The sequence below is a fragment of the Setaria italica genome, chromosome V, assembly GCF_000263155.2.
Source record: "Setaria italica strain Yugu1 chromosome V, Setaria_italica_v2.0, whole genome shotgun sequence".
Taxonomy (NCBI): Eukaryota; Viridiplantae; Streptophyta; class Magnoliopsida; order Poales; family Poaceae; genus Setaria; species Setaria italica.
In genome coordinates, this window is record NC_028454.1 from 34883665 (window position 1) to 34893708 (window position 10044).

At 48.5% G+C, this 10044-nt stretch overlaps 1 protein-coding gene across 1 annotated transcript; it reads right to left on the reverse strand.

The window, feature by feature from the left end:
- Positions 1-6725: 6725 nt before the first annotated feature.
- LOC101782987 (probable polyamine oxidase 5) lies at positions 6726-8549 on the reverse strand. Its single transcript, XM_004969663.3, has one exon. It carries the CDS (start codon positions 8436-8438, stop codon positions 6900-6902), a length of 1539 nt encoding a protein of 512 aa, XP_004969720.1. The 5' UTR covers positions 8439-8549; the 3' UTR covers positions 6726-6899.
- Between the last annotated feature and the right edge of the window lie 1495 nt (positions 8550-10044).

Sequence of the window (10044 nt, forward strand, 5' to 3'; positions counted from 1 at the left end):
TCATCGAAGTTTTTCATTTTATTTTAATACCATGTTCTTTGCGGCCGTGACAATGGCGAATTGGCAAGCTCCCCGTGCAACTACCCTTGCCATGGAAGCTGCTGCTTCTTGCCATGGAAGCTTTCTGGGCATCAGCATCATGGTAGCTTGATCCTGTCCGGATTCAGACAAGGAAAGCCTGATTAGCACGGGACCCCTCTCGCCCGTCGGCCGTCAACGCATCGTGTGTCGCGCATCGTCTGGTGACGCAGGTTCTGTTGCGACGGCACACTTGACGTTGGTTTTGTAAAACCAAATAATTTATATTTAATACTTCCAATTAATATTTAAATATTTGATGTGATAGGTATTAAAAATAAACATTCAGACCTAATATTGTTATTCGAAGAAGATGCGAGCCAAGGCCAGCAACGTCACCGATCGACGTCGATGTGAAGTAAAATCTCTCTGATCGAGCCATACATTGACCAGATGCAGCTCGATACGTCATCAAGTGACATGTTGGCAGACAGCAAGTACGGAGGAAGATACATTCTGATTGGCGAGCAATACATGTCGTGTCGCGGTCGTGCTTAGTGAGGAGCGACACGTGTGGAAGCATGCAGGCAACTAAGCAGGAGGAGCTACGGTACACTGTTAGTGAGAAAACGCCAACAATATTATCGTTCCGGCGTGTGAGAACGACGCCGATTGGAAGTGCAGCCGCTCCCTGAGTGGCGAGTGCAGTGCTGAAATCTCCATCAATAAGAGCGAACAAGATATGGACTTAGAACTTATATAAAATGATAGTTAGGCATAGTAATATTTTTATAATATATGGACAAATAATAGCTTTCAAATCAATTAGTACGTAAAAGTAAACAAGTGTGTCTCTACATAAAAATAAATATGTGGCGAGTTTTGTCAAGATCACCAGCAAACCGACCTGATGATACGTGGGCATACCATAATACCCCTTGACCACGCACCGCTCAAAGCTCACGTGTTCCCCATTCCATTTTGAAACACACCGACCCATCCCATCCCCGACACTACCTCCGCCCATTTCGCTGCAATCCACCGTGCCTCACCGGCGGAAGTTATCGCGCGCGCCCGCAGACCTCCATTGCTTTTCCGCCCACTTCAATCCACCGAGGAATCTATCTCCACACCCTCGCTCAGTATCCTCGTTAGGGTTAGGTGCATCAGTGTGGTGGTTGGGCCAAGCTGCCGACGAGGAGGAGGCTCCCATCAAAACAAGCTGTGCCGGTGGAGGGGGAGCGGGCGGGAGATGAGGAGCTGTTGTTTGCCGATCTCTCACGAGTTGGATGTTCAGGCTGCCGGTGACCATTTACTTTTCCGATGTTTTCTTTCCCGTGGTGCTTGTCATGCATTACTTTTTTAGGGCTGTGTGTGTTTGGACCAAATCCCCCAGTTGATACGGGGGTTATTAGTGATATTCTCTGCTTATTATTCATGGAAATCTCGCTAGGCAAAAATACAAATGCTCATAGCTGTCTCTGTTTTGATTGTATTTTTTTTCAATCATTACAATGTTTGTTGTGCATGCTCATTGTTGTCTGTGAACGAGTCACCTAGTTTTGTAATATTTTGGTCCAAATTTTAGGTTGAAACTGAGGACTCTCCTCCTTTTATTTTGGAAGTGAGTTCCTGTTTTTGCAAGGGAATAGTTGTAACTGTGAGCGAAATGTTAGCAACTGATTAGTGTATTGAGTAATATCAACTGCAGCTGAGAATATTTTTTTGACATGTCCATATCCAATTATTCTTGGTCTCTTGGAAATCATGCAAGTCAAATTTATAAATGCTTATATACGGCTTTAATTTTGCTTGGATTTTTCCCCACTCACCGCAAACTTGGGTACTCGTAGGAATTAGTAACTTAAGATTTGTGTAATTTGCCTACCTGCTAGGTAGTAATTGAGATTCCCATTTCTAAAAAATGAGTTACTGTTGGGTTGCCATTATACAGGGAAATAATTATAACCAGTCAGATTGGCGTGAAAAAATATTATCTTCTACTATGCTCAAAACAACATCATAACGATGTATTGAATCAAATCCAAAGCTACATTAAATCGGCATAGTAGCTCAGAATCCGAGAATGCTTCAGACATTTTGGTACATGTAAAGATAACTTTTTTACTTAGGAATTCACTAACTTTTGGGTGTTAGTAGATATAGTTGACGGATTGGTTTACGTTGATTATTGGTTTTGTAGGGGCAAAAGATAAAATTAGCAATGAAGGAATAATTCAATCATAATTTGCGAGTTTATGAAGTAAAATCAATGCAAAAGGTAGTAGAGCTACCACATACCACATGTGAACGTAATATACATAATAGTACATGGGTCTATTGTGGGTCCCACATGAACAGTACATAGATCCCACGTGGGACCACGATTCACGAGAGAGCTCCGAAGCGAGCCACTTTAGTATGTATAATAGGCTAGTGATGCTTCTAGTAACCGATGAGTGTCACGAGTAGCCAGTTCTGTTCCGAGTACATTTTTCAACTTGAAGTGAAACATGTTTTCTAATGCAACTTGTTAGTACCTCAGTGTGTCCTCAATTACTTATTAGCAGGTACATTCTCAATTTTGCTATATAGCAAGAACATGTGCAGTTGTGGTTAAGCAACATACTTTTATCCCTTTTTTTTAGCATGAGGACCGAAGGTGTTCTACCAGATAAGAAAAGAACAACATTCCATTCAGGATCAACTTGAAACTCGGCTGGAAGATTACGAATCAGGGCTCGTGCTACTGTGCATGCTCTGTGGCGGAGCCAATGGGGGGTTGGCAGGGGCCATACCCCACCCCAATGCCAGAGAAAAAAAAATTAACCCCTACTTAGCTAGAGTGGATGTTAAGCTAAAGCATGAATTAGCAGCTGCAAAACAAATACACTTATTAACGATTTGTAAGCAATATATACATTAGGAGCACTATATAACCAAAAAAAGTTGCTTGTTCTAAATTTAGTGCCTATGCATATGATATTTTGACGAGTATATTTGGTCGGCCCCATGCATAATTCCTAGCTCCGGCATTGTGCATGCTGCGAGAGGTGATTCAAATGCAGGTTCAGATGTCCCGCGAACATCTCCTGGGTTACAAGCTATGCGCAATGCTGCACCCACCAATACTAGTAATCCGGTTCCGAAGAAGAGGAAGATGCCTTAGGGGAGGGATCTGAGGTTGCCCAGTCATCACGAAGATGATGATTTTATGGAGACTATACCATATAGAAGGCGTCGTCTAGCTGCTGCAGATCCTTGCCCCAGTCTTTCTAGACAGCAATCGGCTGCTGCAGATTCTGTACAGGTAATTTATTTCAATTCAAAACATATATATTTTGCACTGCGTTTTTATTTTGGTCTGCTACTTTTTTGTATTTAATTCTGGACATTGCCACTGTTTGCTAGTATTTTTTTTTAACTTACATGAGACACTTACCATTTTTCGAACTTGCATGTGCTATCCTGTAGTAATTGACGCATTGTGTGATATTTTTCAATCTGGTATATAATATGTTTAGCAGTAGCCAGTAGATGCTTTTCTATCCTTTTTTTGCAACTGAGAGCTCAATGTATTAGTTATGATTACTATGTTTTTTTCATTAATACATCTGTTTTTTTTTCATATGACCAGCCCAACGAGGTGGATGCAGCAAGAGTGAGAAAAGGCTCTCCAACTATGCGTTGTTCCCCAAAGAGCTTTAGAAAATTTGTTGATGCTCTTAGTCCTTAGCAGAAGGGAAAGATTGATCTTAGGTTTCGTTTGGATGTATGCATTCAGCCTCAAAATTGGGAATTGGCATTGAAACTCCCGAATGCCAGCTGTTTGGCTGTCCTGGAATTCGGAATTGGAAATCGACTCCAATACCAACCAGAATTCACGACGCACTCAACCTCCTACCCTTGATACCGAGCGCATCCCTTTAGTATTCGCTGGAATCCATTCCCCCGCGTCTCTCTGCGCGACGCCCCTCCGTCTCCCTCTGCGCCGGGCCCCTTCGCGCGAGGCACGTCGGCCCTCCAACTCCCTCCGCCGGCCGCCTCTAGCTCCCTCCTCCATCTTCCACCCCCCGCCGGCCCTCCTCCATCTTCCACCCCGGCACCCCCCTCAAACTCGCGGAGGCACATGACCCTACCGACGCGTCGGAGCGGGAGGAGGCGAAGGCCGCGGGGAGAGCGAGGAGCCACGCTGTCTCTCCCCTACCTCCCTCTGCGATGAGCCCCGCGCCCCTCCGCCGGCAAGCCGCGCGGCTCCTCCCCTGCCTCCCTCCGTGGACAAGCCGCGTCACCTCTCGCCTGGCCTTCTTCGATGTTGTGGATCCGGGAGCTCTGCCCTGGATGCAGCCCGTCTTCTTCTCCAAAGCGGGATCCCCGTCTTCTTCTCCGGCGAGGCAAGATGAGGGCGGGTGAGCTCTACCCCGGATGCGAGCGGCGCAGCCCCTCCCTGCTCCCTTCGCCGGCGAGTTGCGCCGCTCCATCTTCTTCTCCAGCGGGATCCGGCGATGCCTGGGTGACGCGCTCCGCCTCGAGCGAGCAACGGCTCATCGCAGTGGCTCCCAAGCTACAGCCCGCAGCCATCTTCGACGAGGCCTGGGCATCGTGGAGAGAAGATGTGAAGAGGAGCAATCAATTCTCAATTCCAGGATATATACATTCAAACGTGAATTGGATTTGTCTATCTCATAAAATTCCATCTAGTAATTCTATCTACATCCAAACAATGACTTTGGTATTATAACTCAATACCAATACTAGTCTGATTTGGTATTTGATCCAATTCAATGCCAAGGCTCCCAATATCAACATCCAAACGAAGCCTTATGGGTTTTGGGGACTTGCTTTCTTTTAAGCCAAACTACCTCAACACTCTACTGATCTGGTTAATGGAGAAGTTTAACACAGAAACAATGAGATATATTGGAGATTGCTGGTAACCCAGCACGCCGTGAAGTGTGTACTTTGTTTGCCAACTATGATTTTCCCCTTGCCGTAAGAAGAACGACGATCACCCCCACCATTACCACTACCTCCAGCAGCAGTAGCCATCTCTATGTACCACAACTTATTTAGCTCATATTTGCAAATGACTAAACTATGAACAAATTATATATTTTTCCCACAATTTACTTAGCTCAAATATAACATATAAATGAAAAATTTCTCCATTGTAACTTATTCTAAAAATGACTAATTATGTACCTCTATTTCATCTTATTATCTCTATGTACCATAATTTATCTCGCTCATTTTGCCATAATTTATTTAGCTCATATTTAAAAAGTACTAAACTATGAAATTCTTCCTCTAACCTCATATCAATTTCTTTGACTAGTACGAAACATAGCATCCAAAAAATTGCAGTTTATTCTAAAAATCACAAATATGAGCTCAAAATAACAGATGCATATAAATGAAAATTTTCTCCATTGTACCTTATTCTAAAAAATCACAAATTACTCTAGTTCTAAAACATAAAACTTAGTATACTAACCATGTATCAAGAAGTTTCTAACCTTTAAAATACTTGAATGAGTGAAATCCCCACGAAATGGTCTTAAATCCGGCAGCACCTCCCCTATGGCGCCATGAATAGGATGAAGCTCGAGCTGTGGTTAGTGGCTCGAGCAGGAGGAAGAAGAAGGCGAATTTATAGGAGGAAAGTTAGTACCGGATGGAGGCTTCACCCGGTACTAAAGGTTGCATATTAGTACCGGGTGGAGCCTCCACCCAGTACTAAAGGCCCGGTGGCACATTAGTACCGGTTGGAGCCCCCAACCGGTACTAAAGGGGTCACGAGGGGTTCCTGGGGAACTAGCCATTAGGCTCGGTACTAATACTCATATTAGTACCGACACAGTTACAACCGGCACTAATGCAGTGGATGAAAGGTCGATTCTGATGCATCCCTCCATGATCCAATGATAAAGAAGGAAATCTTGCCCGAGAGCATGCACACTCATCCAACCTTGGGCACACAATCAAAAGCATGTTTTCATCGGTTCATATGCTGGAATATAGCATAATATCCTTATTAATATTACTAGCCTAATGTTGATAGCCTTTCGAGCTTTATAGGCACTCCGACTAATCAATTGTGTAATGTATATCTAAAGATTGCGCAAAGTTTTAAATAACGGGTTGAGCCATTGACCAATGATTTCCTCCAAGCATTATAAAAGGTTATAGTGAAAGTCATTTCACTTAGTACTTTATTTAACAATAAAAATTAATTATACATAACATATCAAAATAAGGAAATATCGTAAAATACTCTAATACACGTCTAGGGCTCAAAGGCTCCGGAGTACATTTCTCCAGATTCATCGCTTCACAATTAGGATTAAGGTTTGGTCTTTGACCTACTGTCATCGGAATGAAACGACCTCGGTGCGCTGATAAGAAAACTGGATTAGCAACATTAAAACAATTTGCAGCTAACCTGTGCAAAAAAACGTTGTTAGCTACACGAGGGGGACAATTGTAATGTTGTAGCGTCAAGTATCTGAAAACGCAATAGCGGCCATATATAGCCCGTCTCTGATACTATGCCATCGTGGTTTCACGGACCGTACTGAAAACCAATCATCCTCAAACTTAAATTAGATCACTATTCCTCTGCAGCGTATACGAAACAGATATTCCTTACGTCTCAAATTACTATTTATTTTATCTTTTCTATGCATCAACATAAATATATATTTAAGTGCAGAAAAGTCAAAATGGATAGAAATTGGGACGTAGGGAGACTACCACGTAAATCACAGCATGAGCAGAGTGCCGAAACTAAAGAGCTCGTAAGAGTTCAAGCAAAACAACCGTAGAAAACAGAGGCAAATCCGCTGGAACGCGTCCTCGACTCGTCGGTGCAGCGCTAACGCCTAGCGGTAGCGCTGCAGCAGCCGCTCAGCCTCCCTTACGCCGCTCATGTACGCGGCGTGCGTCGTCGAGTAGTGCGTCCGGTGCGTTGCCTCGCCGGCGAACAGGACGCGCGGCGGCGACGCACGGCCGTCGTCGCCCCTCGACCCGCGAGGCAGCGGCTCGGCCATTCGGTCGAGGTCCTCGCCGTTGGACCCGACGGCCACGTAGCTGTAGGACCCCACAAACAGCGGGTCCGTGGCCCACCCGCTCCTCTTGATCCGCTTCACCCGCCACTGAGGTGGGCCCGGGAGGAAGGAGTCCAGCGTGGCTTGGAGCCCGCGGATGACCTCGTCGTCGGGGAGCGACTCCAGGTGCGCGGCCTCCCGCCCGGCGAACCACGCCAGCACTACGCGGGAGCCCGCGTGGACGGGGCAGATCGACTCGGTGCCGCGCATCCACCAGGGGATCTTGGCCACGTGCCCCCGGAACGCCATGTGCAGGAACGGGAACTCCGGCGGCTGGCCGCCGCCGCCTTCCGGGCCCGGCGCCTCGGCAGGCTCCACCTCCATGAACAGCTTGTTCACGGCGCCGAAGCCGAGGCGTGCGACGGCCTCGCGCTTGAACTGCGGGAGCGGCGGGTCGAAGGCGATGGCGCCCGCGGCGGAGGCGTCCTTGCCGCCGAGGCTGGCCTTGAGGACGCCCAGCGAGACCGTGAGGATGACGTGGTCGGCGGTGATCTCCGGCGCGCCGTCGGCAAAGTGTAGGCGCACGGGAGACCCGCGCCAGTCGAGACGGCGGAGGCGGAGGCCGAGGCGGACGGTGCCCGGCGGGAGCGCGGCGACGAGGTGGTCGACGACGCGGGAGTACCCGCCGGGGATGGTGACGTGCTCGCCGGGGAAGTCCCGGTACTCGCCCTCGGCGGCGAGGTCGAGGTCTCCGAGGTCGTCGGCGGAGGTGTCCGTCCGCTCCCGGTTGATGTGCATGGCGAGCAGCGCCTCCTCGACCTCCTCCAGCTCCTTATTTTCGCCGCCAGCTGCTGCTGCTGCTGCCGCCGGGCGCGCCGCCTGGTACGCGCGGAGGCCGCGGCGTAGGTACTCCTCGACGCCCCCTCCACCGCGGGCCTCCCCGGCGCGCGCGGCCTCCATCATGCCCCTGTAAAGCTCCTCGACCGGCCGCGCCACCCGGTCCGCGTCGACGACCTCGCCGCCCTCGGCGACCGTGAGCACGCGGTCGGGGAACCCGTCCATGCGCTCGTACGGGAGGGACCCGGCGGCATCCCCGTCCTCGTCCTTATTCCCGCTGCGACTGCCGAGCGCGCCGGCGTCGCGCGCGAGCGCGTACACGGGGCTCCCGTCGACTCCCTGCACCCACGTGGCGCCCATCTCGATGCGGTGGCCGGCGAACTCGGACGTGAGCACCCGGCCGCCCGCGCGGGCGCCGGCCTCCACGACCGCCACCTCGAACCGGTCCCCGCCCCCCGCGGCGCCAAGCCGGCGCGCCGCCGTGAGCCCGGCCACGCCCGCGCCCACTATGACGACCCTCGGCTTCCGGGTCACCATCCTCGGTCGCGCGCGCACCACACGCTAGCTGCCTCACAATGCAACAGGAGTGTGTGGGTGTCTCAAGCCTTCCTCCCAAGACGGGCGGAGGCCACACGAGGCGTTATAACGAGGAGCCGCGCGCCGGGCAGCGCGAGCACGATACGACACGGGGAGCACACGAACAACACGTTTGTGGTATGTATCACTGCGAGAGCGTGTCGCTGGTGCCAAGCTTCGCTGTCGGGGTAGGACAAGTGCAACATCATCTGACACGATGGAGTTAGCAGTGGAACAACAGGAAAAAAAATAGATAAGCTATTTCATCAGGTCCTTAATAAACGAATGAATCGATGAATCATGTTAGGGAGATTTGTTCGTCTCTTTTCCGTAGTCCATCTTTCACGAGATGCAGCTGAAGCTTTGAAGGGCACGGCCGCTAAGCTCTCATCCTCTCAAGAGGTGACGCGAGAGGATAATGGTGAGATGGTACTACCTCAACTCAGTGAAACAGTGACCGCAATCTCAGGATCTGATGAAGAGGAGAGAAGAAAATGTAGAAACAAACTACCGTCAATTACATATGTTGGGTTGAATTGAAAGTCTTTATGTCTAAGTCCGTTAGCTCTTAGCTGTTGGTGTCCGTTTTGTGGTGAAGACGTGAAGTAGCTTTATGTTCCAGGTGCTAAACACTAGCGTTGCTTTTGCTGGTAGCTAGGTTGGTGTGGTTTTTCAGTCAGGAGACTCAGGGACTCTAGGATCAGCCCTTGGGTGCTGTTATCCTATGTTCTTTTCACCCTAAGTTTCCATCAGTGTTTCTTTTCAAATGACTTGGAGTGGAAACGTAAGTATTTGGGGTGGAAGCTTATTGTAATTTCGTTGCTTTTAGTAACGAAATTCGGTATGTCGATATGAGCGAATCTGATGCCAGTTCTGTCGAAAGGGAAGGAAAGAGAAAACAAAAAGGGAATAACGAATCCATGCCGCATTCACTCCTGAAACTCTTGTGGTGTTTGCATACATCAGACAAGCGTTTTCCCTGGCATCAAGGGACGGACGGCATTGTCGTTTGAGAAGCTTACAAGCTTAATCTTGGATGGATGCCGGATGCCACCTCATAATTCATATCTGTTCGGCTTTCTTAAATTGAGCAGCTTCAAACTGTATGCTTACCTTGCTACAATCTGATGCTAGTATGCCAAAATGCTTATGTACAAGTTGGTCTAAGGGCGTGATTGGTTGTCTTCCCTTGCAAGCCGGGCTCGCACCAGGGAATCAGGCTGGCCGGAGCCAGGTTTAGCTCGTGCAACATCACCATGATTGGTTGCTTCAATCCCTCCAACCAGGCCCTAGGGAGATATTGATTGGTTGCATGCATGTACATAGATTTTAAATAGCAGAGGCAAAATGAGTTTGATTGGTTGCCTGAATTGAAACAGATACAACATCCTCTTGCATGGAAATGGTGAGGTTACCACCAGCTTGTCCATGAGGCCAACACCAGGAAACAACCAATGTTACGTACATTTCCAAAGCATAAACACAATAATTAATGCCTGAACTAATATTATTGCAGCATCTAATAATATGATTACATCTTTAAAATATAAACCACCCTTCTTCCTCT

Bases quoted from the DNA above. Each gene is read 5' to 3' on its own strand.
- LOC101782987 (XM_004969663.3), bottom strand. From the start codon at position 8,438: ATGGTGACCCGGAAGCCGAGGGTCGTCATAGTGGGCGCGGGCGTGGCC.